Consider the following 26,831-nt stretch of genomic DNA (forward strand, 5'->3'; position numbering starts at 1 on the left):
TCTTAATCTCTCCTCGTACGGAAGATGTTCCATACCCCTCATCATTTTTGTTGCCCTTTTCTGAACCTTTTCCAATTCCAATAGACCTTTTTTGCGATGGGGCGACCACATACTGCATGCAGTATTCAAGATGTGGTTGTACCATGGATTTATATAGAGGCAACATGATATTTTCTGTCTTGTTATTTATCCCTTTCTTAATGATTCCCAACATTCTGTTCGCTTTTTTGACTGCGCTGCACATTGAGTGGATGTTTTCAGAGAATTATCTACAGTGACTCCAAGATCTTTCTGGAGTGGGAACAGCTAATTTAGCCCCCATCATTTTATACGTATAGTTGGGATTATGTTTTCCAATGTGCATTACTTTACATTTATCAGCACTGAATTTTATCTGCCATTTTGTTGCCCGGTCACCCAGTTTTGAGATATTCTTTTGTAGCTCTTCGCAGTCTGCCCGGGTCTTAACTATCTATCTTTAGTAATTTTGTATCATCTGCAAATTTTGCCACCTCACTGTTTACTCCTTTTTCCAGATCACTGATGAATATGTGGAATAGGACTGGTCCCATTACAGATCCATGGGGGACACCACTAGTTACCTCTCTCCATTCTGAAAACGGACCATTTATACCTACTCTTTGTTTCCTATCTTTTAACCAGTTACTGATCCAGGAGAGCACCTTCCCTCTTATCCCATGACAGCTGACTTTGCTTAAGAGCCTTTGGTGAAGGACCTTGTCAAAGCTTTTCAAAAATCTAAGGACACTTTATCCACTGGATCCCCTTAGTCCACATGCTTGTTGACCCCCTCAAAGAATTCTAGTAGATTGGTGAGGCATGATTTCCCTTTACTAAAACCATGTTGACTCTTACTCAACAAATTATGTTCATCTCTGTGTCTGACAATATTGTTCTTTATTATAGTTTCAACCAGTTTGCCCGGTACTGAAGTCAGGCTTACAGGCCTGTAATTGCTGGGATCACCTCTGGAGCCCTTTTTGAAAATTGGTGCTACATTAGCTATCCTCCAGTCATCTGGTACAGAAGCGGATTTAAATGAGAGGTTACAGACTATAGTTAGCAGTTCTGCAATTTCACATCTGAGTTCCTTCAGAACTCTTGGGTGAATACCACCTGTTCCTGGTGACTTACTGCTGATTAATTTATCAATTTGTTCCAAAACCTCCTCTAATGATATCTCAATCTGGGACAGTTCCTCAGATCTCTCACCTAAATAGAATAGCTCAGGTTTGGGAATCTCCCTCACATCCTCAGCCGTGAAGACCGATGCAAAGAATTCATTGAGTTTCTCCGCAATGGCCTTATCGTCCTTGAGTGCTCCTTTAGCACCTCCATCGTCCATGGCCCCACTGGATGTGTAGCAGGCTTCATGCTTCTGATGTACTTAAAAAAAATTGCTATTACTTTTTGAGTCTTTGGCTAACTGTTGCTCAAATTCTTTTTTGGCCTTCCCGGTGTTTATGCTCCTTTCCATTTTCCTCACTAGAATTTAACTTCCACTTTTTAAAGGATGCCTTTTTGCCTCTCACTGCTTCTTTTACTTTGTTGTTTAACCACGGTGGCTCTTTTTTGGTTCTCTTACTATGTTTTTTAATTTGGGGTTTAAATTTAAGTTGAGCCTCTATTATGGTGTCTTTAAAAAGTTTCCACGCAGCTTGCAGAGATTTCACTTTTGGCACCGTACCATTTCATTTCTGTTTAACTAACCTCCTCATTTTTGTGTAGTTCCCCTTTCCGAAATTAAATGCTACAGTGTTGGGCTGCTGTGGTGTTTTTCCTGCCACAGGGATATTAAATTTAATTATATTATGGTCACTATTACCAAGTGGTCCAGCTATATTCACCTCTTGGACCAGATCCTGTGCTCCACTTAGGACTAAATCAAAAATTAAATGAAAGAGTGTGAAGTGCCTAGAAACTAAGGTAATGTGGCCATGTAATTGTACCTATGATAAACAGATGGAATGTAAGCAGCACTTCAGTGCTTTGCAGTCTCAAAGTGCTGGGCATTAAAATAATCCTCCCAATGTGTGGTAGGATTAATAATAAACACTTTGTACAGCACTTCTCATCCGCAGATCACAAAGCAATTTGCAAAGATGAGGCAGGACCATCAACCCCATTTCTGCAGCGTCAGAAGTCGAGGCACAGAAAGGTTACATGCTTTGCCAACTGTCTTCAGAATCCCACTCAGTCCAGTAGACCACAATAAAGTAAAGCTGCGAATTCTCTGTCAAAATGATTTGTGACTCTCCCAAACCTGAAATTTTCCACAGAAAAATCACAATTTTGCTGAAATGTTTCTGTTGGGGAAAACTGAAATCAAATATTTTGTTTTATGTTGGGTCAGTTCAACCTTAATATGTGGCTGAGCTGCCATGGTGCCTTATGGGAATTTTAGTTCAGGCATCTCCTGCCCCTATTCACACTGAGGGCCTGAGCTTCCTGACTGGACTACATCTCCCATGATGCATCGGGAAGGCTATAGTGCATCATGGGAGATATAGTCCAGCTCATGGGAAGAATGAGGGCAGGAGATACCTGAACTACAGCTCCCAGGAGGCTTTGTGATGGTTCAGGCAGATACACTTTAACGCTGAACTGAGCCAAAACATTGAATCAAAATTTTTCATTTCATGCAAAGAACAATTTGGGACAAAGCCAAACATGGAAATACTGGAATTTCTGGTGGGATGAAAAGTCTGATTTTTGATCAGCTCTACAATTAGGTATGATTATCTCTGTTTGAAAGATGGGGAAAAGGCACAGAGGAACTTTTCCTGATTTGGGGCAGCAGCAGAGTGAGCCGATGTCAGACCCCAGGCGTTCCTGGCTCCTGGTCCTGTGTTTAAAGTCCACCGGTCTCTCAACACTGATGGTTCTTGCAGGAGCAGCCTATTGAGGAGAATCCTGATTTAGCTGCTCTTTATAAAATTCCTCGTCGGGGCTGGTGTACGGTTACCTCACCGGAGAGAGGGTCAGTCTGGCTCAGTGACTCAGATAAACGCTTGTCTAGCTGAACCACTAGATGCCCAGAAGTCAACACCATCTCCTGGCTCTTCCATGGCTGGATGGAGCTTTGTGTGTTCTTTCAAAGCAGGACTTACCAAGCAAACCCAGAAAGGAGGTAGACCCAACCCAACGCAAACCATTCTGGGTGGGTATTTATGCCTAGTACCGGCTGGGCAATCAGAGAGCCCTGGGATCTCTGCAGATCGATCTGGACCACAAAGCTGTCGCTGTGTACCAAGGATCATGGGGCTGGAGGGATTAACTGATGAGCTGCTGAATACGTCTAGCTTGGCTGAGTGACAGCTCCAGTAGGGACGGGAGGGAGAGGATAACCTGGAAGGCGTAAACATCACAGAGGGGGGAGGTTTGTGTGATCCAAGGGGTTAGAACCCGGGCTGATGGGACAATCTTGCAGCCCAGCCCTGGTCCAGGAAAGCACGTCAGTACCTGCTTAGCTTAAGAAGCCAATGGGCCTAGGACGTGCTTAACTTCTAAGCACCCGGGACACATGCTGTGCTGGATTGGGGCCAGCACACTCAGCACTTTCCAGCCTCGAGGCCATAATGAGCAAATGGATGAACACCAGGGACAACTTCCTCCTGATGGGAGCTGCCGGGCTGTGGAATAGTTTTCCCAGAACGAGAGGTGTTAAAAGCTAGGCTGGGCTAAACCCTGGGGGTAACAGAGCAGAGGGGCAATCGGATGCTGTAGAGCTGGAGATTTTTGATCCCTGACCTGTCGGACGACAGATTAATTCAGATCTGGTCCTTGTACCTAGCCCAGGTGGAAGGATGAAATTCACCCCTGTGCAGAGGGGCGCCAGGAGGCCAAAGAAACCCCCTGAACCTGCTGAAGTGAGATCCCAGCTCCCCTGCACACAGACGGACAGACAGACTCTTCCACAGGCAGGAGCGGCGCCAGGGTTTCTGGCACCCTAGGCAGAATTCGGGGGGCGGCATTTTGTGCGCTCCCCACGGGGCGCGCGGGAGCTTCCAGTTCCGCTCCCGTCGCGCCGCCAAAGAAGGACCCTCCGCTGAAATGCCGCAGGCGACAGCGGCAGTTACTGAGCTGCTCACTTGCCTGCCTCGGTTTTCTGCGGCACGTCGGCTGAAGGCCCTTCTTCGGCGGCGCGACGGGCGCGGAACCGGAAGTTCCCGTGCGCCCCGTGGGGAGCGCACAAAATGCCGCCCCCCGAATCCTGGCGCCCTAGGCGACCGCCTAGGGTCGCCTAATGGAAGCGCCGGCCCTGTCCACAAGCACGTCCTTCCCCGGCACTGCAGCATCCTCAGTCTGCAGGGCCGGCAGGTCAGAGCAGGGCGGCGGGCTAGCCAAGCTGTGCTCCGGTGCCGAAGCTCAAAGAGGACACGGCGCTGCTGGGCACCGAAGCCTGTAACGCAGTCAGAGGTCAGCGGCTCCGTGCCACGCTGTCCTTGGCAGAGACCCGGCGCCGCTGCAGCGGCTAATGACACACAAAACCAGGCAGGTGGGGAGAGCCCATCCAGCGGGTCTGAAACCCCAGCCCTGCTCCCGGCGCATCTGTGGGAGCCTCCCAGGGAAGAATCATTCAGGGGGGTTTAGGCACCAGCAAATGTCCTGTGCCACTAGGCCTGGTGCATCCATTTACCACCTTGCTTCTCAGGTACCCAGTCGCTCAGCTCAGTCTCCCCAGGTAATCGTCCCCTCCCAGCAAACTATTTAAGCCAAGCCAAGTGAGGGGGCTACACTGTACCTCCGTTCCGCCCCCACAGGGCACGACAGCCAGGTCCTGCTGCTGATACATTTCCCTAGAGACCTACCCACCGCCCAGCTCTGGGACCTTCCCGCCATCTCTTTCACCGCCAGCCTCCTGCCTCCTCTCGCCCTGGGGAGACGCACTGGTGACCCTGATCGTCCCCAGCCCGGCATTCCGGGCCAGGCCTAGTGGAAGGGAGGCCAGCGATGCGGGTGACACACACAGTGCGGATGAGGGAAGGTCTCCAGCCGTGGCAAGGTAGGACCCTGCTCCCAACAAGAGATCCGAACTCCCTGATGCCTCCTGGAGCCCTAGAGAAGTCCTCCCCTCCCTGCAGCTGATCCTAGTCAGCTCCCAAGCAGCACAGCGCCTGTCCCCCAGCGAGCCGCTCCAGGGGACGTATCCATGCCCCCGGGCTGGCAGACACCCCTCCGCCCCCGATCCTGCATACGCCAAGCTCCTAGAGCATCGCCCACGCGCCGTAGCTGGGTGGCGAGTCCGTGTGTGGAGCTGGCGGATTACGTGGCTCAGGCTCTGTGTGTGTGTGTGTGTGTGTGTGTGTGTGTGTGTGTGTGTGTGTGTGTGTGTGTGTGTGTGTGTGTGTGTGTGTGTGTGTGAGTGAGTGAGTGAGTGAGAGAGAGAGAGAGAGAGAGTCCCTCCCCCAAGCCCTGCTCTTTCTCCTCCTCCATCCCCAGCCCGTGAGGGACGGATCTGAATAAATAACGAGGAAGAGGAAGGGCTCAGGGAGGGAGCTCACTTGGAGACGGAAGGCAGGGCAGAGCTAAGCCACAGCTCCTGCTATTCACACGGTCCCCCCAACCCCCGCCAGTTCCCAGCTACGCTTCCTCCTGCAAGTGTCTCTCTCCTTCAGGAAAGCCTTCCCTCAAGCGTCTTGTGTGTCCCCGGATGGATTTCTATTGCTCCCAGCATCATCCTAGCACAGGAGCCAAGCACAAGCCCAAGGCCCCGTCTCCATGCAGAATTGCTCCAGTTTAATCACAGGTGTGATTTAGTTACACTGACGCAACGTTAAACCGATTTCAACCCAGCTTGCGTTGATAAATTCACAGGCACAAGCTGAACAGCTAGAACCAGTCTGACACCAACGAGAGAGCGTCCATGCAGGGGTCTGCACCGATTTAGGTTAAATGGATGCGAACTGTGTGTGTAGACGCACTCCGAGCGACACCCTTTTTGTACCATTCTCTGCTTCTCCTGAGTGAGGTGCTCCACAATCTTCTCACCTTGGAGCGTGACCTCCACCAACCTGGTCAGCACGCGGATGGGAGACCTCCCAGGAGCCCCCGGGGTGCTGCTGTAAGTGGCGCTAGACGCTAGCTGGCGTTCCTCCTTCTGAGTCAGTGAGGCAAGGCCCCAGGGTGCTGCTGGGGGGCGCTGTGATGGGGGAAGCATCTTTGACGGGCTGAGTCCAAGACTGTCCTAAAGTCATGGCGGCGTCACTCAAGATCCCATGACACTTTATCCGGGAGCTGAGGGGTTACGTTCTGGCGCCCCGGCTACCTTCCATTCCGGGACATTCCAATTTACCTCTGAAAACTCGGCCTGTCGTTTCTATTGGGAAGGGTGGTGTTCGTCCCTTCCTGGCCTAACCGCTATTCAGTGGAAGTCCTCCTCCAAACGCCCTTCTTTCCGCTAGCTTCCCGTTGGTTCCCCCCAGTCTCCCCTCCAGATGCCATCTGCCCGCACCATGACAATCAAAGGAAATAACTAGATGTGTATGTAACATCCCCCCACTCCCAGCCTGGCACAGATCATCAGAGGATTTGAATTCCAGCACCATCAGGACTGGAGCCAAAGGGTTAAGTCCATTAGCTGGTAACAGTAGTAGGTCATTATCCTCTATATGGACTAACTGCTAGATGGGGCCATGACACACATTGTGGAGGGGTATTACACCATACACGACAATAAGCTTTTCTCACCATCTTTCTCTTTTAGGGTCCTTGGCCTTCCATATCCCATTCCTGACTCGTCTATTTCTATCCTTTGTGGTCTTCTATCTAGCTGAGATCAAAAGAGTCTCAGAGCCGAGGTGTGGTGCTCATAGCGGGTCTGTACAGCACCATGCACACCTCTGGCACTATCTGAAACTAAGAAGTGCTGCTGTGCACTGTTGGACAGCTGCCCTGTCCCACCTCAGAGGGGGCAGCATCTCTGTGGTGGGGGAAAGGATCCTTGTATTTCATTTGCACAACATTTTGGGATGGAGGCTGCTCCATTAATGCTCATTATCAGCATTGTAATAAATGGCCTCATTTCAGATCCATGGAAATTTGCATCCCGTTAATCCGAATGGCTTCCCCACAATGATTCTGCTTTAAGAGCGGTATTTTTGGACTTCACCCCCTGCTACCATAGTGACTTCATTTTGTCTGAAGCATCTCCCCTAGTCTTGGAAAGGGAGAGGGGGGCTACCACAGATCCACCTGATCAAAGAGGGAGTGTTGCCTGATGATTACAAGCAGGGCTTGTGACCTAGTAACTACTCAGTTCTTGTCCCAGTCCTGCCACTGACTCCGTGTGACCTTGGGCAAGTCACTTAACCATGATCTGCACCTCAGTTTCCGCATCTGCAATATGGGGATTAGCCCACCACGTGGGGATGTGGTTGGCTCAGTCTTCTGTGCTCGGAGACCCCTGGATTATCTCGTTTCCTTCTGCAGCCCACTTCGTGTGAGAGATTCTCTCTAGCCGGGTCTGAAATATTTCGTTCTGCTGTTTACCTAGGCATCGCATGCCCGTTGCCATGTCAACCCACTAGGTTTGGATCTCAAGAAGGGTGGGTCGGATAGGCGGGCTCTGGAGTGAGCCTCTCGCTCCAATGGAAGAGGACACCACCTGGATTTGGTACCCCCAACCCTGCGTCCCCAGTTTGAGAACCGTTAAGTGCAATTCCTTCACTGTGGCTCCTGCAAGGGGGCTGTGATTGGGGTCCCCACTCAACCCAACATGGCCCATGCACAACGCCTGTTGTCTAAACTCACTCCTCTGCTTCCTCCCTCCCTGGGATCTCCCTCTATCCATCAAGTACCAAAGCCCTAAGACAGGACTGTGCCATACTTACAGACCTAACCCTTCGCCTCCTGGCTCCCTGGTGCGTGGGATGATTACAGTACCTGTCCAAGGCACCTCCTAGCTCCATCTTGCCTCTTCCTGCCTGGTGCTAATGAGACCAGCTGGTCTGGCTGTCAGGGTGGGTCAGTAGCACCGACTCTCCATTCACTCTGACCCTAAGTTACAGGGTGCCCAGCAAACGCTCACGGGTTCTCCTTTGAATCCAGCTAGTGCGGGTAACAGCAGCCGTGAAGACAGCACCACGCAGCCTTCAGAGCGGGCAGTGCCAACCTGCCACAGCCCAGAGGGCCACTCGCTGGTGGGATGGCCTCGAACAAGTGACGGCCCTCATTTTTCAGATACCGATTTCAAGGCCAGAGGGGACTCTGAGGAGCATCTAAGCTGACCTCCGGTATGAGACCGGCCAGAGAACCTCCCCCAGTGAGTCCCGCGTAAGCCCAGAACTTGGTTGGGCTAGAGCAGATCCTTTGGAAAGCCCGAGCTGTACCTACCCCTCTTTGTAAAGCACGCTGCAAGTGCTCAGGATTAGCCAAGGGAAATCGATATTCAGCCTGACCTGGGGGGTCACGGCCAGCTCTGCACCCCGGTGATCACCGACAGGCTTTTCTGTGTTGCTCCCACTATAGCACCTGATCAGCTGAAACCTGAATGGGTGGGTTAGCTTTACCCCAGCCCTGAGCGGGAGGGAAGTCCTGTTTTCCCCATTTTACACGGGGAAACTGAGGCTCAGCGAGACCGAGGTACGTCTACACTGCAATGAAATACCCATGGCTGGCCTGGGTCTGGGCTCTCGGGGCTTGGGCCGCAGGGCTAAAAATTGCAGTGTGGCTGTTCAGGCTCAGGCTGGAGCCTGGCCTCTGAGACCCTCCCCTCACACAGAGTCTGGGACTCGGTGCCATGGGGTTTTCTCTTGCCGTGTAGACGGACCTGAGGGACTTGCCCTAACGCGTGTGTAGCAGGGCCAGGGTTAGCTCTCAAGTCCTAGTCCAGAGCGTGAACCCCCAGAGCGTCCTCCTCCTGCAGGGACATCTCGAGGGAGGAGCCTATGCTACAGTCCTCCCTTTGCACCCCTCCAACGGCTCCCCCTTCCCTAGCGCATCCCTTTGAAAGCCCTTCTCTGTCTAACCCACCCTTCCCGTCCTCCCTCCTTCGCTATCGACACCCGTCACCCACTCGTTACATTTCCAAGGGCTGCCTCTGCCCCGCTGCCCCTCACGCTTGGGAGGTGCTCCCCGCAACCAGCCACCAAACGACATCCTCCTCCTTCCGACCCTCCTTGGCCCTGCCGCCTGGACAAAACTAGCCAACAGGGAAGTAGCTGGGGTGCCGAGACCACTGCCAACCAATACACCCGCTTTGTTTCCTGGTCACACACACCCCCGTCCCGTCTTCATCTGTTGTCTCTTGTCTTATACTTCGGTTGTAAGCTTCTTAGAGCAGGGACCGTCTCTGTGTTCTGGCTTCGTACAACACCCACCGCCGTGGGGCCCTGCTCCATGACTGGTGTTCCCAGGTACTATGGAAACACAAATCCTTAACAGACAATAATAACCATTGCGTTTCTCCAGCAGAGCAGCAGCAGCACGGACAGGTACGGACTCAATGAAGCAACACTCTGAGGCCTGGTCTACACTACGGGGTTAGGTCGAATTGAGCCGCATCAGGTCGATTTAAATATGACAAGCACACAACCAACCCTGTTCCATCAACCTAAAGGGCTCTTAAAATTGACTGTTATACTCCTCCCGGCGAGGGGAGCAGCGCTAAAATCGACTTTGCTGGGTCGAATTTGGGGTAGTGTGGATGCAATTCGACAGTATTGGCCTCCAGGAGCTATCCCAGAGTGCTCCATTGTGACCGCTCTGGACAGAGCTTTGAATTCCGATGCACTAGCCAGGTACACAGGACAAGCTCCGGGAACTTTTGAATTGCATTTCCTGTTTGGTCAGCGTGGCAAACTCAGCAGCACAGGTGACCATGCAGTCCCCCCAGAATCGTAGAGCGTAGAATGTTTCTACACTCCCCCTATCATCTCCGTCCCTGAGGTTATCGCAGATTAGAAGGTGAAAAAAACGCACTCGCGATGACATGTTTTCCGAGCTCATGCAGTCCTCCCGCACTGATAGGGCACAGCGTAATGCATGGAGGCATTCAGTGGCAGAGGCCAGGAAAGGACATGATGAAGCGTCTGTTGTGGGGAGCAAACGGACATGATGAAGCATCTGTTGAAGCTGCAGGAAAGCCAACAAGAGCACAGACCCCCGCTGCATCCACTGTATAACCGCCTCCCCTCCTCCCCATGTTCCATAGCCTCCTCACCCAGACGCCCAAAAACGTGGGGGAGGGGGGAGGCTCTGGGCGCGTAGCCACTCCACTGCAGAGGACGGCCAAAGCAACAAAAGACTGTCATTCAAACAGTTTGATTTTTAGTGTGGCTACAATAAGCAATGTGGCCATGTCCTTCCCTCCTCCCCCACCCCACCCGGGCTACTTTGTCCATTGTCTAATTTTTTTTAATTAATAAAGAAAGAATGCCTGGTTTCAAAATAATAGTTACTTTATTTCGAAGGGGGGAGGGTGGTTGGCTTACAGGGAATTAAAATCAACAAAGGGGGTGGGTTTGCATCGAGGAGAAACAGACACAACTGTCACACCGAAGCCTGGCCAGTCATGAAACTGGTTTTCAAAGCCTCTCTGATGCGCAGCGCGCCCTGCTGTGCTCTTCTAATCGCCCTGGTGTCTGGCGCAAAACGAATGACTGCCGTTGCTTTCACGGAGAGAGAGGCGACTGACGAAATGTACCCCAAACCACCCGTGACAAAGTTTTTTGTCCTATCAGGCATTGGGAGCTTAACCCAGAATTCCAATGGGCGGCGGAGAGTGCGGGAACTGTGGGATAGCTACCTACAGTGCATCGCTTCGTAAGTCGATTCTAGCCACGGTAGTGAGGATGCGCTCTGCCGACTTAATGTGCTTAATGTGGACATATGCAATCGACTGTATAAAATCGATGTCTAAAAATCAACTTCTATAAAATCGACCTAATTTTGTAGTGTAGACATACAATAACTGCTGCTGGGATACTTAGGGTAACTTGGATTGTGACGGTCTCTGAAATAAAACCGGATCGTCACAGATGAACTGAAAAGCTCTAAAAGGTTAAAGAGTTTCAAGGTGTCGCTCACAACCCACTCGTGCAGTTTATCTTCTGTAAACGATACAGTAGAAATCAAAGGAAACACCCGCTCTCTTTTTCAGTGCAACATGCTGGTGCTATCTTTAGTCCATGCTTATCTGTGATCTTATGTCATTGTACGCCAAATATTTCTGCTGCCAGTGTTTAAGAGAAAGCTACATTTTAAAACCACAAACCCTCTGAAATCCAACTGCTCTTTCACATCCTTTCCAAGTGCCGCGTTGAGAGTCTGAGGTCAATAAATCTGGGCGTTCAGGCCAAAAGAAATAAGCACTTTCTCGTAATGCTGCGTGGGGCTGCGTGAGCATGTGAAAACGGGCCCCGTTGTGATGGAGAGCAGCAAGCTGGAGCCGGAGGCATTTGCTCTGAGACTCTTAAACTTTGAATTTTCTCCCTTTTATGCAATTAAAGTCTAGGAAAGGCGAAGGGCACGGCCAGCAAGGTGTGCACAATCCAGTACCGACAGCAACATTTTTCACGGCATTTCAGTGCAAACAGTGGGGATCTTTTCTTTAGAGACTCATTCCCCAAATGCACCAACACTGATCAGATTGGCACGTGAAAACCTCTTTGGGATCCATTTCCACTGGAATGCTGCATGTGTCTCATTGGACCAACTTCTGTTGGTGAAAGAGACAAGCTTTTGAGCTACCCAGAGCTCTTCTTGTATAGGCTCGAAAGCGTCTCTCTTTCACCAGCAGAAGTTGGCCCGATAACAGATATTACCTCACCCACCTTCTCTCTCGAGTATCCTTGGACCAACACGGCTATAACACTGTGTAAAGATCAGAAAGGTCTGGGAGTCGTCAGCACACTGAATGCATTGCAGCCACTATCTCAGAAACCTCCAAGCATATTGAACTATAGACCACCTATGCCACCCTCTAGGGGAAAACCCTTGGGGCAGAGAAACAACTGGCCACAACCAAAAGACATACATCAATTGAAGCTCATCAGCTGTAACTAGTTTTGTTTTCTCTGCAGGACCCCTCCCTAATCATCTTTGCCTCAGACAGACAAATCAAGCCCACTTACACTCTTGGGATGGAGCTGATAGGATCCACCTGGTCTGCTGTCAGAGTAGGTCAGCAAAGAGAGCTCTGCATCTCTACCCAGGGACTTGACATGAGGGGGAGTCAGCGAAAGAGCTCTGTATTTGTACACAACTATGAACTTGATACCATGGTTACAGCTTTATGGATTAATATTTGTTCTTAACGCATTATAATAAAGGGGGAAATACATTTCAGAGGGTGTTAAAGTTTGAACAGGAAGAGAATTATTTAAGAAACCCCCCCAACCCATCCCTGCAAACCGAACGGTGAGAAGTCAACTGGCCTGAAGAACAGCTCGTCTCTTACCTCATCAAACCTGGCCTCATCCTCGCAGTTTTCCAGTACTCGGGTGTAGAAGGAGAGACCTGCAGAAAGCAGAGAGGAAAAGAGCGTTGTTACTTCAAAGCACACGGGGACTGCGAGAGGGAGAGTTAGCGGGAGGAGAGGGTGCCTGGGGGGGATGGGAGGAGCTGTCCTGGACCTGAGAGGACCTGCTAACAGCACTGCACTGTGGGAGTGCGTCTGAGAGCGTATGGATGCGACAGGTTCGAGTCTGAGTGGGCACGCAGAGTGCGTGTGTGTGTGTGCACCATCTGTATGGGGGGTACGTGTACACTGAGTGAGCACCCCGGCTGTATATGTACCATCTGTATAAGTCCCATCTCTTCTTTACCATGAGAGACGACAGACCCGGGGGGCTGTCGCACCCCCTGGCTTGACGTGGTTTCCATCATATGCAGGGTTTACAGTTTGGTTCAATGGCTTTCAGCACCCCCACTGTTCCAGCCCCCCTGCGACAGACCCAGACTCTGGATCTGGATTCAAACCAGAGAGTTTGCAGCTGAATTTGTATCGCTCCTATTTACTGCACGGGTGGGGGGAGGAAGGGTGTCCTAATCTGGACATCTCAAACTTCAGGGGAGTTTGGGTTTAGATTTCCAACCTCCTGCTTCAGGGGAGTTCAGCCCCAGGGGCTTGGCTGGGGGCCAATCTCTCCCCACGCTGCTCATGAACTGGAGGGAATCATTTGACCAACCCACTCTGAATTTATAACAAACCGTGAAACTGGGTGAGTTTTCACAGGCCTAGGCCATCCCAGGGAATAATGGCTCGTGCAGCTCTAACAATTAAACGCTGAAACACAGCTGTAGCCCATGGCCCCCGTCTCACTCTTCCTGCTCAGTAAACCAACGACCCAAACAGGTCCAGGGAATGAGGGTTGCATCTGCAGAGAGCATCCCTTTAAACAACCGCCCCCTGGAAGCTGCTCCTGCTGCTCCTGTTCCAGTTGTTTGATCAGGGCTCGTGAATTTCATTGACTCGTTCAAAATAAACACAGAGAATTTGAGAGGTTTCGCTTCTCCGGGTCAGCGGGGATTACGACAGGTTTGAAAGCAAATTGCCGGCTGGGAGGATGCAGACAGATGTGCTGGGTAACCCCTTGGGATGGGCAATGGGAATTTGTTAATGTTTTTTTCCTTTACTGACTGCGTGAAATTAATAAATAATTCCACCATCCGATCAAAGGGTTCACATTGTGCTTTCAGCTGTTCTGGTTTCAATAACCTTTCTGACTTTGCAGAGCCAGTATTGTTATTTAATATCCACTGGGCAATTCTGCAGAAAGAGAAGTGAATAAAATGCTCGTTTTAAGGCACTGAATCCAAACAAACCCTCTCTGACTCAAAGGCAATCATGCTTCTTGGGTTATTAAATCCTTACATGTTCCCAGCGGGCAGGACCATGTATGTATTTGACCAGGGTCCAAAATTCCCAGGACAGCTGAGCATCTGCAATACCATGCTCAGAGCTTTGTGGGGGGAACTTTGGGGATATTGAGTTGTTATAACAAGGAGCCAGGTTCCAGCATGTGATCCTCTGCCAGCATTACCGTCCCCTTTCCGACTGGACTCTGAGATGAGTTTACAAAATGAGGCAATTACAGGAGGGAACTGAGCCTCTGGATTTCTGGGTTCTCTTTCTAAGGGAAAATCGGGCCGTGCTTTAGGCTTGCACAAAAACTGGAGAGTTTTGTTTAAGTCTTTGTTTCACGAATCGTTTCCCCCACTAAATCATTTTAAACTCCAGGGAAACTTAATAAACAGCAACTTTTCTAACTAAACCGAAGCCTGTTGTCCAGGAGCGTCAAGCTTCTGTGCGTACAGGCGCCACTGATCGCCAGTGGGGGTACGGCCCCTCGGCTCTCCGTATTAATGCTCTTCAGGGCAGTCACCACACCTACCGCTGTGCCTGTACAGCACCCGGCACACCGGACCCTATTCCTGCTCCTCTGGCCTTCAAACAATCCCCAACCGCTCCAAGCTCATCATCAGAAACAAGCTCCCCACAGACCAGGACACACCAACTCAAAGCAGCACCAGACCCTGCCAGAACAACAGACATCAAACCAGCAGACATACCTCCACAGCTGCAGTGACCAACACCCCCCACCACGCACCTTTCCAGATCCAGGGGTCCTTGTGACGGGGTGTACAAACCCCACACTAGGCAACAAGGGGTTAAGGGATTACGTTGGGCTCAGCCAGCCCCGCCCCACCTGCAGCAGATGCTCCATCTGCTGGGGCAGTTAAAAGGCAGGGAACTGGCTCTCTGGGGGCAGAGCCGGAGGTGAGGAGACCTGCAGCCCAAAGCTCCAGCGGAGCAGGGGGAAACCTCAGGTTCTGACACGGGTGCCCAAGGGGGCCCTCCCTGAGGGAAGGGGGGACCCACCCCGGAGGCCGCCAGAAAGGGAAGGATCCTCTGGACCTTGGCCTTTGGTAACCTCCTCTTGTGGTCTGGGCTCCTGCAGCAGGCGAAGGCCTGGGACTAAGCTGACCCCAAGGGGGGTGGACGAGAGGAAGAGGCCCAGAGACAACAGCCTCAAGCAGCCTTGGTTGCCAGGCTACTGGGTAGCCCAAAGGGCCTGGGTTGGAGCCCGGTGCAGTGGGAGGGCCCAGGCTCCCCTCCCCACAACCCCCTTGGCAGTCAGGAGGTGCAGCCGTGACCACTAGGCCAGGCTCCCCAAGTGGGAGCCGTTACCGTCCTGCACGTCTATCACAACACGTGGGGTGCCTCATCCACCGCACTACATGCCCCAACAACGACGATGTGGGTGAAACCAGGCAATCGCTAGGCTCTCGAATGAACTCACCCAGAAAAATGGCCTGGGGGTGAACGCGTTCTGTGGTAGAGAGACGGCTGTACCGCCTGGCAGACATCACAGCGAGGGCATGTTTCCAGATGTGGCAGGGTGAGATCCCAGCTCATGGACAGAACTCGGAACAAACCTGACGACTGTCACTAGTGGCTGCTGCTGATTTTCTGGGTGACCGGAGGCATGGCACACCTCTCTGTGACTCAGTTTCCCCATGTGTAAAATAGACGCTGTGATCTGTACAGAGGGTACAGATCTGCCCCGCAGGGAGTCTGTTTGGACAAATGAATGCTTGGGAGGGTGCAGAGATCCCTGGATGGAAGAATATTCACTCTACACTTGCCTTTTGCTAATTGTATCCCTTTATGCCGAAACAATTCCCTCTGTCCTGGCTCCTTTGTGGAGGATTCTACAGATTTGTGACTTTTTATCCACTACTTGAACTAAAGTCAAGCAGCAATTCAGAGCAATCCTCCTGCTCAAGTGCACATGGAAACCTGTCATCTCCTGGCCTGTCTTCTGACTTAACTTCTTTCTTGCAGTCATAGAATCCTGCCACTGACGGAACGCACACCCACACAACGCTCTGCTCCATACCCACCGGCTGCACTCCTGGGGAGATGCCAGCTGCCAGCAAGAGAAGCTAAACAAAGCAACCCACGCCCACAACACTCAGCTTGCTGTAACAATGAGAGAGAAGTAATAATAATAATGACTGGCATTTGCATAGCACTTTTCGTGTTGAACCTAAAGCCTACAGCAAAATTACAACCGACTGTGAGCGGTGTTCAAGGGTCACCGCTTCACCACCACTGAAATGCAGCCACTTCTGGAGTAGAACGGGGTAGCCTGCAAATGGCTCACAGTATGCACACCGTTCAGGACAGAATGTGGTGGGTCCTGAAACTACAAGGGGCATGAATGGAATTATTTCGAGACACTGTGAATAACACGCCTGGTCCTGGGAAAGTGCCCTGGGATCTCTGATGGTCCTGAGGGGCGGGATCTCGATGGCTCGTTATTAGTTGTATTGCAGTAAAGTCTAGGAGCCGGAGCGATGGACCAGAGCCCTGTTGTGCAAGGTGTGGTGCAAAGGCACAACCACAACCATGGTCCCAGCCCCGAAGAGCTTACAGTCAAAGTCTGAGGCTGACAGCCGGCGGATACAATCAGATGGGAGGAGCATAAGGAAAACGCGGGACGATTGTGTTCACCACGTGGCAACTGCAAGATCGTGGCTCCCACGAGAACAGCGCCCCCTAGCGCCACCCTGAGGTATTGGCTCAGTACCAACTCAGAGAAAACAGGTTTCAGAGTAGCAGCCGTGTTAGTCTGTATCCGCAAAAAGAACAGGAGTACTTGTGGCACCTTAAAGACTAACAAATTTATTTAAGCATGAGCTTTCGTGAGCTACAGCTCACTTCTTCGGATGCATAGAATGGAACACACAGACAGGGGATATTTATACATACAGAGAACATGAAAAGGTGGAAGTATGCATACCAACAGGCAGAGTCTAATCAATTGAGATGAGCTATCGTTAGCAGGAGGAAAACAACTTTTTGAAGTGATAATTAAGATGCCCCATAGAAGGGAAAATCAGAGAAAAGCATCTCTTGCTGAATTTTCAGCGCTAGTGTTTTCCATCTGAGTGTTTCCTACCAGTTATCATCTCTCTAGCGCTGGAAGTGCTTTACACAACAGGACAACAGACCGGGTCTCCACCCCATGGGGCCTGCAGTTTGAAAGGCAGATACATTGCAAGGCTGCGAGCAATTTACTGAGTTTTTGAGGAATTAGCCAAAACAGCAAGAAAGTGACGCATTGCTGGTTATTGTCTCCACCAATAAATATGACAACAGTGGCACAAATTTCTTAACAGCATGGAAGGATACAGCATCACAGCAACGTCTGACTCAAGAGGTCATCGACTCCAGCACCCTGCACTGTGGCAGGACCAAGTAATCTTAGACCATCCCTGACAGGTGTTTGTCCTGCCTGTTCTTAAAAACCTCCCATGACGGGGATTCCACAACCTCCCTTGGAAGCCTGTTCCAGAGCTTAACTCCATTTAGAGTAGGAGAGTTTTTCTTAAAATCTAACCTAACTCTCCCTTGCTGCAGATTCAGCCCATTCCTTCCTCTCCTACCTTCAGTGGATGTGGAGAACAACTGATCACAAACCGCTTTATAAGAGCCCTTCCCATATTTGAAGGCTATCAGGTCCCCCCTCAGTTTACCATGCCCAGTTTTCTTTAACTTTTCCTCACAGGTCAGGTTTTCTAAATCCTTGATCCGTTTTTGTGGATCTGTCTCCAATTTGTCCAGACCTTCACTCAAGTGTGGTGTCCAGAATTGGACGCAAGACTCCAGCTGGGAGAAAAGCAGGATAATTACCTCCCATATCTTAAATACGACACTCCTGTCAATAGATCCGGAATGAGATACGCCTTTTTTGAACTGCACCGCATCATTGGCTCATATTCAGTTTGTGATCCACTATCATCCCCTGGATCCTTTTCAGCAATGCTACCACCTAGCCAGTGATTCCCCACTTTGTAGTTGTGCATTTGATTTTTCCTTCCTAAGTGAAGTACTTTGCAATTGTTTTTAATTAATTTCATCTTGTTGATTTCAGTCCCGTTCTCCTGGAGGGTAACTCAGGAGGGGAAGGTGGAGGAATGCAAGAGCCCAGACAGCCGGTACATATTTTCAAGGAAAGTATGATTTAGTTGGGGTTGGTCCTGCTTTGAGCAGGGGGTTGGACTAGATACCTCCTGAGGTCCCTTCCAACCCTGAGATTCTATGATTCCATGAAGCTGTAAAGGAAGAGAATTACCCAGAGTCTTGCAGCAACAAAGGCAGGAAGATAGAACTGGTCAAAAAATGGGTCCCCCTCCACCTACTGAAAATTTTGTTTTTTTGACAAAAATTCAAATACTGAAAAATGTCAGGCAAACCCCACAATATTTCTACTTGGAAATGCTGCGGTGCCTCATGGGAGTTGTGGTTCAGATTCCTCACTCTCCCATTCTCCTCTAGAGGCAGGGCTCTCTGGTTGGACTACATCTCCCATGAGGTACCATGGTCTCTTCTCAGAGAGGGGAGAGGCAGTGCATCATGGGAGTTCCTGGCTCCCGGGGCCAGCCACCCCATGAGAGGGATGCAGAGGAAGGATCGTCCACTGAAAAGCAGCTTGGAGGATCATAAAAATTAAAGATGGGAGAGACCTTTTGGGCGATGATCTGTTCTGAGTGAAATTCGCCCCTCGGCTGTGTGCCTAGACATGCCTAGACGGGGGATTATTTAGTGTCCGGTGCCAGGCTGAATGCACACTCAAAAGAGGAACTTTTGCACACTAAGCAGTGAAAGTGCGGCCCAGTGGGTAGGGAGGGGGATCAGATTTTAATCCCCTCTCTGCTACTGACCCACTTTGTGCCCCTTGGCAAGTCACTTCCCTTCTCAGCGCCTGTTTCCCCTGCTACCCTGTGGCTGTCTTGTCTATTTAAACTGGGAAAGCTCTCTGGGGCAGGGCCTGTCTGTACAGCACCTAGCACAGCGAGGTCCTGAGCACAGCTGTGACCGCTAGGTGCTGGGGTGATACAAACAGGGATTTCACTCTGTGTTCCTAGGTTTGAGGGTCTACCGACGTGGTATTCCTGAGCTCGCCAGCAGCGAGAAACGTTCCCTTTCTCCGCCCCTGCTGGGATCTCATTTAAAGCGGCCAGGTTACAGCTGAGGAGGGGGAAACAGAGAGGCACCGGTGAGGCGTCCGAGCCACAGCTAGCTCCTAACTCTCCTGCGGACAGCACCGACGGCCTGTCTCTGTGCCTGCACCGCTCAGGCGGAGGAGAGGCGTCTCGGGGAGAGAAGGGGCTGAAAACAGACCCATCTTAGGGACAAGCAAAGCAGCAGCAGGCCTGTCTGAGAGGCAGGGGAGAGAGAGAAGATGCCACAGGAGGAGAAAGACAGGCCCGTGTGGGGGTCTCCCGAGTTCCCTCTTAGTGAAGGAGAAATGAAAGGCCAGGAATAAATACGTTCACTGAACAGCTTCCACCTCCGTGCAGTGTCACGTAACTTGAAGAGGAAGGCTGGGCCGGGGTCAGGGCACCAGCCAGAGACTTGGCTCACCCAGGTTCAGTTCCCTGCCTTACCACAGACTCCCTTAGGTTTTGTGCTGTGGTTTCTCATCAGTCACATGGGGAGCCTTGCAGGGGTGGTGTGAGGATTGATGCATTAAAGATCGTGGGGTGCTCAGGCACTATAGTAATGGGGGCCAGATAAGCACCTTGACAGAGATCAATGGTAAACTCTCCTCCTGCACCCCCACTGGAGTCAGACGCTGAAATGAACAACCGAGCGCAGAATTCAGCCCTGACACGCTGGTGTATCGATTTGGGCAGTGCTTGTGTCTCATAATAGAGAGCAAGGGGACATCTGCTGAAATACCAAGGTGGCAAATTTAAAGCTGGTGGGAGAAAATATTTTTTTCACACAATGCACAAGGAACCAGTGGAACTCATTGCCACTAGACAACACTGGGGGATTGGGACCCCGCAATCTGGGGGCGCTGTATTCCTCTGCGCAAGGGGTACAAAGGGGAACCTGGTGGCCTGTGTAATTACTTTGTATTGCTCTATCTAGGCACCTGTACAGCCTCCATCCCCTTAGCTTGTGAAGGTGCTTGCCAAGCGGGCCGTGCGTAAGGTGTCCCACGGCGATGTCCCATGGGACCCTTCTTAATATGAGGCGGTGATCTGGCCATTAGAGCTTGTAAAGAGCTTTGAGCCCTTCCCTGGAGAGCTGGAGAGACCAGCAAAGGGGCTGCTGTTCCCACCGCTCAGGGGCTCCTGGGGATTTGCAGTGGAACTAAGCAGTGAATGAAAGTTACCGTGTCCGTCCGTGGAGCACTGGCAGGGTGTCTGAGCAGCCCTCGCCATTTTACTGCAGGTCTTGCAATCCTTGGCGTTTTCCTTAAAGCCCCAGGCTCCTGGAGGCTCCGGATGAAGCACGAATCTCAGCTTCCAGTTAAAAAAAAAGGAAAATATCTAACCTTCCGGGCTAGCTCAAAATGTGACCTGCGTGCGGCCTCGAGGCTCAGAAGGCAACACAGAAGATCTCCCCTACTGATCATTTTTTAAAACTGCATGAACTAAACCACTCTCAGGGGGCCTGACTCATGATTCAGTCCTGCCTGGATCCGGTCACTTAAACACCCTGGCTCTGGCTGAGCTGTCACGGATCCTCCCGGGCTGTGTCTACACTAGGAGTGAGGGGTGGGATTCCTCTACCTGTGCGCCCAGGCTGGCCCTCTCTCTCCTTGAGCTAGTGCGAGTGTAAATAGAGGGGTAGCCATGGCGGCACGGCTTAGCCATGTCGATTACGTACCCGCTGGTGTCAGGCGGGTTTGTGCTCAGCATGGCTAAGCCGGGCCTCCGCTGCCGATGGCCGGGCGACCGCAGCTTTATCCTCACCTAGCTCCACGACAGCCACTGCGAGTATGTGCGTGCGAGCAGGGGAATCGCCCCCTCGCGTGGAGTGTAGATGCAGCCAAAGCGAGCGCCGCACGGACACTTACCGTCATGAGGGTTTAGTGTTATTTGGCCGGACGGGGAGAGGAAGGAGGAGCCCCGCTACACGCTTGTGACCCCTGTTGTGTTTGCACCAGCGACTGGCCCCCAATAAACAGTGGGCCTCTGATTGCTGACAACACTGCGCGCCAAAATCACGCCCAGTCCTGGACACATCTGGGGTCCTGGCACTTCAGAGCCAGGTCTGAATGGAAGTACAGTTGCAAAACTCGCTCCGTAATCGCCGGCTGGAGCGGCTGTCTCCCGGCATGCAGCGGAGGGAGCGACACAAGAGGGACTGCGCTGCTGGGATGAATCCAGCAGACACAGGGACTCCCCGCTGTGGGCGCGGCCTGTGGAACTGGACAGGAATGAAGCCAGTGGGGTTCTGCAGAAAGGACTCGGAAAGCCGAGCGAACGTAACAGAACTAGCCGAGGGTGCTGCCGGTCAGGAACAGGACGTGTCGGCAGAGCTGGGAGTAAGGCAGAGAGCAGGATAGGATGAGCAGGGGGACTGCAGGTCAGAGTCGAGCACCAGTGGCAGAGCCATGGAGGGCAGGCCTGGGATAGCAGGGGGCTGCGGGTCAGGATTCAGGGGCACTGGCAGAGCTGGGGGGCTGAGATCATAGGCTCCGACTCCATGGGTGCTCTGGGGCTGGAGCACCCATGGGGAAAAATTGGTGGGTGCTCTGCTACCCACCAGCAGCCAAGCTCCCCTAACCGCCCCCCCGCCTCACCTCACCTCCTCCTCCACCTCCACCCCTGAGCACACCACGTCCCCACTTCTCCCCCTGGCGCCGAGCTGCTCTGGGAGGGACGGGGAAGGAGCAGGAACAGGGCTCGCTCAGGGGAGGAGGCCGGGCTGGGGCGGGGATTTGGGGAAGGACAGGGGCGGCTCTAGCTTTTTTGCCACCCCCAGCACGGCAGGCAGGCTGGCGTCGGCGGCTTGCCTGCGGGAGGTCCCCAGTTCCGAGGCTTCGGCAAACCTGCCGCCGAATTGCCGCTGAATCTGCGGGACCGGCGGCCCCCCCGCAGGCAAGCTGCCAAAGGCAGCCTGACTGCCACCCTCGCCGGGACCGGCAGGGCGCCCCCTACGACTTGCCGCCCCAGGCACGTGCTTGGAGCGCTGGTGCCTGGAGCCGCCGCTGGGGAAGGAGTCCAATGAGGCAGGGAGGGGCGGAGTTGGGGCAGGGACTTTGGGGAAGGGGTTTGGAATGGGGGTGGGGCAGGGGTGGAGTTGGGGCAGGGCCGGGGCAGAGGCAGAGGCGAGAACCCCCTGGCACCAGCAGAAGTTGGCGCCTATGGCTGGGATAATGGGGGGATGCAGGTCGGGACTGAGGGGCACTACAGGGCTGGGGGGGGGTGACCTTTCAGGAGCCTCCTGAGGTAAGCGTTGAGCCAGGACCCCCTCCTGCACCCCAACCCCCTGCCCCAGCCTAGAGTCCGCACTGCCTCCCGCAGCCATACTGCCTCCCAGAGCCCGATCCCCCTCCTGCACCCATACTGCCTCCCAGAGCCCGATCCCCCTCCCGCACCCATACTGCCTCCCAGAGCCCGATCCCCCTCCCGCACCCATACTGCCTCCCAGAACCCGATCCCCCTCCCACACCCATACTGCCTCTCAGAGCCCGATCCCCCTCCTGCACCCAAACTCCCTCCCAGAGCCTACACCTCACACCCCCTCCCACTCCCAAACTCCCTCCCAAAGCCCACATCCTGACACCCTCCTGCACCCAAACTCCCTCCCAGAGCCCTCATCCCGACCCTCTCCTGCACCCCAACCCCCTGCCCCAGCCTAGAGTCCACACTGCCTCCCGCACCCATACCGCCTCCCAGAGCCCGATCCCCCTCCCGCACCCATACTGCCTTCCAGAGCCTGCACCCTGCACCCCCTCCTGCACCCAAACTTCCCTCCCAGAGCCCGATCCCCCTCCTGCATCCAAACTCCCTCCCAGAGCCCGCACCCTGCACCCCCCCCGCATCCAAACTCCCTCCCAGAGCCCTCACCCCTCACCCCCTCCCACACCCAAACTCCCTCCCAGAGCCCGCACCCCGCACCCCCTCCCACACCCAAACTCCCTCCCAGAGCCCGATCCCCCTCCTGCACCCAAACTTCCCTCCCAGAGCCTGCACCCTGCACTCCCTCCCACACCCATACCGCCTCCCAGAGCCCGATCCCCCTCCCGCACCCCAAAAGCCCCCCAAAGCCTGCACCCTGCACCCCCTCCTGCATCCCAACTTCCCTCCCAGAGCCTGCGCTCCTCACCCCCCCCAAACCCAAACTTCCCTCCCAGAGCCTGCACCTCACACCCCCTCCCACTCCCAAACTCCCTCCCAAAGCCCACATCCTGACACCCTCCTGCACCCAAACTCCCTCCTAGAGCCCTCATCCCGACCCTCTCCTGCACCCCAACCCCCTGCCCCAGCCTAGAGTCCACACTGCCTCCCGCACCCATACCGCCTCCCAGAGCCCGATCCCCCTCCCGCACCCATACTGCCTTCCAGAGCCCGATCCCCCTCCCGCACCCATACCGCCTCCCAGAGCCCGATCCCCCTCCCGCACCCATACTGCCTTCCAGAGCCTGCACCCTGCACCCCCCCCTCCTGCACCCAAACTTCCCTCCCAGAGCCCGATCCCCCTCCTGCATCCAAACTCCCTCCCAGAGCCTGCACCCTGCACCCCCCCCGCATCCAAACTCCCTCCCAGAGCCCGATCCCCCTCCCGCACCCATACTGCCTCCCAGAGCCCACTCCCCCTCCTGCATCCAAACTCCCTCCCAGAGCCCACTCCCCTTCCTGCACCCAAACTTCCCTCCCAGAGCCTGCGCTCCCCACGCCCCCAAACCCAAACTTCTCTCCAAAAGCCTGCGCCCCTCACCCCTCCCACTCCCAAACTCCCTCCCAAAGCCCACATCCTTACACCCTCCTGCACCCAAACTCCCTCCCAGAGCCTGATCCCGCACACCCCTGCACCCAAACTCCCTCCCAGAGCCCTCATCCCGACCCTCTCCTGCACCCAAACTCCCTGCCCCAGCCTGAGGACAGTGAGTGAGGGTGGGGGAGCGTGGGCGACGGACGGAGGGGGGATGCAGTGAACAGGCGGTGGGGCCTCGGAGAAGGGGCAGGACTGGGCCGTCGCTGCTAGAGCTGCGCTGGGACACAAAAGCACTTATCAATTACCCCGGGGTTCCCGCCCCCCGGTCCTGTGATCTAGCCACTACCCCACCTCTGCGCACAGGCACCACTAGCTATTTCTTTGCGCTGTTCCCTGCTGGAGTTACAGCGGCTGCGGTTAACACATTGTGAGCGGAGTAGTGCTCCTCGGTTACAGTCATCCGTCGTTAGTTAGAATCCCCCTCCCCTTGCTGCCACACGGCTGCCGGCTACCGCCCTGTGGACCCAGAGCGGGGTGCCAGGCCCGTGAGCTGGTGATCCGCTCCCCTGGACGTATTCAGCACTCTCCAGAAAGGGGTTTGTGCATCTCCTTCCGGAGGAGAGGATTCCTAGCGGGCTTACGGGTGACTACGAATGAGGCCGGGAGAAAGCACTGTTGGGGGAATAAATGCAGCAGCCCTGGATAAAGTCTGGTTCCCGGCAGGATCTAGGACCCACAACGCATTCAGTCAATTTCATTTCATAACCCTTAGCCAGTCACTTTTTGGGGGAGGGGAGGGGCTGATCAAACTACCTGGTTTAAAACCTTAGGACTCCATGAAGCGACTGGGTCAAATCCTGGCAGATCTGACTCAGCACCGGCCCTTTCCAAAGTCCGGCACTTCCACCCAGGTCCACGCAGCTTGCTGCCTTTTCGCCACCCAGGCTCCACGGCCTGTTTGGCCAGAACAGGGATTTGTCCGGGTTTTCTCTGGCAAACCTGCTCTCTGTGCGGTGGCTGCTCTCCTACGCTTTGGGGGCTGGGTGCCCCATGGGGGTACGATGCCATGGGGTCCCTGGGTTGGAAGGTGCTACAGAAACATCTGAGGCCGCGGGGTCCCTGGGTTGGAAGGTGCTATAGACACATCTGATGCCGCGGGATCCCTGGGTTGGAAGGTGCTATAGAAACATCTGAGGCCGTGGGGTCCCTGGGTTGGATGGTGCTACAGAAACATCTGAGGCCGCGGGGTCCCTGGGTTGGAAGGTGCTACAGACACATCTGGTGCCGCGGGGTCCCTGGGTTGGAAGGTGCTATAGACACATCTGAAGCCGTGGGGTCCCTGGGTTGGAAGGTGCTACAGAAACATCTTACACTGTTAACTGGTGCGCAACCACCTTCAAGAAACTAGCGCAGAACTCGGGGTTACAGACTGGAAAGTGACCTGGTGTGACAATAAGGACAGAAGTCAAGCGGTCTCAGAGGCACAGTCGCAGGTACAGATCCGGCCCTTTGCCCGTCTTCGAGGCTGTGTGAGCCCCACCAGGGCAAGGGAGCTGCTGTGGCCTGAGCACGGGATCTGACCCCCGCCCTGAGCACGGGATCTGACCCCCGCCCTAGGAAGATGCCAGGGGTCGATAGGGCCCCACGGACAGTTTCCAAACTTTACTGGCTCATGTGCCCCCTTTGCTGGTGCGTGACTGGGGGGCAAATCGAGCTCCCGGGCCAGGACCCCTGGGCGACTCTGCCCCCTGCATAGAGCACAAACCCCACAGGTGGGTCTCTTCCCCCCCGCCTCGGAGCTGGTGGGGATCCCCGCTTCGCAGAGGGGGGGCACAGAAGGTGGGTCTCTTCCCCCCCGCCTCGGAGCTGGTGGGGATCCCCGCTTCGCAGAGGGGGGGCACAGAAGGTGGGTCTCTTCCCCCCCGCCTCGGAGCTGGTGGGGATCCCCGCTTCGCAGAGGGGGGACACAGAAGGTGGGTCTCTTCCCCCCGTCTCGGAGCTGGTGGGGATCCCCGCTTCGCAGAGGGAGGACACAGAAGGTGGGTCTCTTCCCCCCCGCCTCGGAGCTGGTGGGGATCCCCGCTTCGCAGAGGGGGGACACAGAAGGTGGAAGAGAACGTGGGGGCCCTGCTCCCAGCCAGCCCTGATCGCCACTGGGCCACCGCCAAGCACGGCCAAGCTGCGCCCGGACCCTGTGGGCAGGTGACTCTGTCTCTCCCCATGGAAAGACCCGGGGGCTGTTTGCCTGGGGGGCCCGAGAAGGCAGCCAAAGGGGGGTGAATCTGCAGCGTCCTCCGCGTGGGGACACTAGCCCCGGCCACAGAGCCCGGGCAACGCGGGACCCCGCGCCCCGCCTCTCCCCTGCCCCGCGGGACCCAGCAGCCCCCAGCCCCGCGGAGAACTTTTCCTCCCCCCCGCGGGCCAGCGGCTCCCCCTACCTCTGAACGCCGCCTTGGCGAGCCGGTCCCCCTTGCCCCGCAGCCCGGTCACCGCCTTGAGGCGCACGAGCAGCGCCATGGTGCGCCCTGGAGAGCCCCTGCGCCGCCGGAGCGCAGCGCAGCCTCCACGCCCGCCTCTGCTCCGCTGGCCGGCGCCGGGGAGCCGCTCAATTATTCAGGAGCTGCCCGCGCCGCGCTCCGGGCCGGCCGTGCGCTCCTCTCCTGCGCCCCAGCGCTGCAGCCAGCCCCCGGCGGGAGGGGGCCGCGCAGCCTTCCACGCTCCGCCAGGCAGGCGGGGAGGGGCGCCTTTCCCGGACTCCTGGGTCCCCCGCCCCGGCCTTGGACTTCAGCTCCCTGCGCCTCCCGCTAGCCTGGGACTTGGGTCCCACTCCCTGCCCTGCCCTGCCCCAGGTTCCCTGCGTCACCTTCTGGCGCCTGCAGGAGCCAGGCTGGGGGCGGGGGTTGCACCCGGACCCGAAACATGGCTTTGAAGTTGCACCTCTGAAGCCTTTGCTGGGCAATTCCCCGTCCCCAGGAGGGAGCTCCTGGCACTGCCCTGCCTCAGGGGTGGGGGAGGATAAACACCTGAGCGCTTGTGCGGTGCTTTGAGATCTCCGGATGAAAAGTTCTCTGCAAGAGCCGGCGATGGTTCGGCCCCACCCCACAGAAGCCAGGGGAGG

At 54.5% G+C, this 26,831-nt stretch overlaps 1 protein-coding gene across 1 annotated transcript in view; it reads right to left on the reverse strand.

Moving 5' to 3' along the window:
- The window catches only part of OTOF (otoferlin), a 193,203-nt gene extending 166,946 nt beyond the window's left edge, over positions 1–26,257 (reverse strand). Inside the window, exons 1-2 of the mRNA XM_045010229.1 lie at positions 26,152–26,257; positions 12,422–12,480 (exon numbers count right to left, since the gene is read on the reverse strand). Coding sequence (XP_044866164.1) covers positions 12,422–12,480; positions 26,152–26,230 — 138 coding nt within the window. The 5' untranslated portion in view covers positions 26,231–26,257. The remainder of the gene's footprint in view (positions 1–12,421; positions 12,481–26,151) is intronic.
- Between the last annotated feature and the right edge of the window lie 574 nt (positions 26,258–26,831).

Source organism: Mauremys mutica, chromosome 3 (genome assembly GCF_020497125.1).
Source record: "Mauremys mutica isolate MM-2020 ecotype Southern chromosome 3, ASM2049712v1, whole genome shotgun sequence".
In the NCBI taxonomy this organism is placed as follows: Eukaryota; Metazoa; Chordata; order Testudines; family Geoemydidae; genus Mauremys; species Mauremys mutica.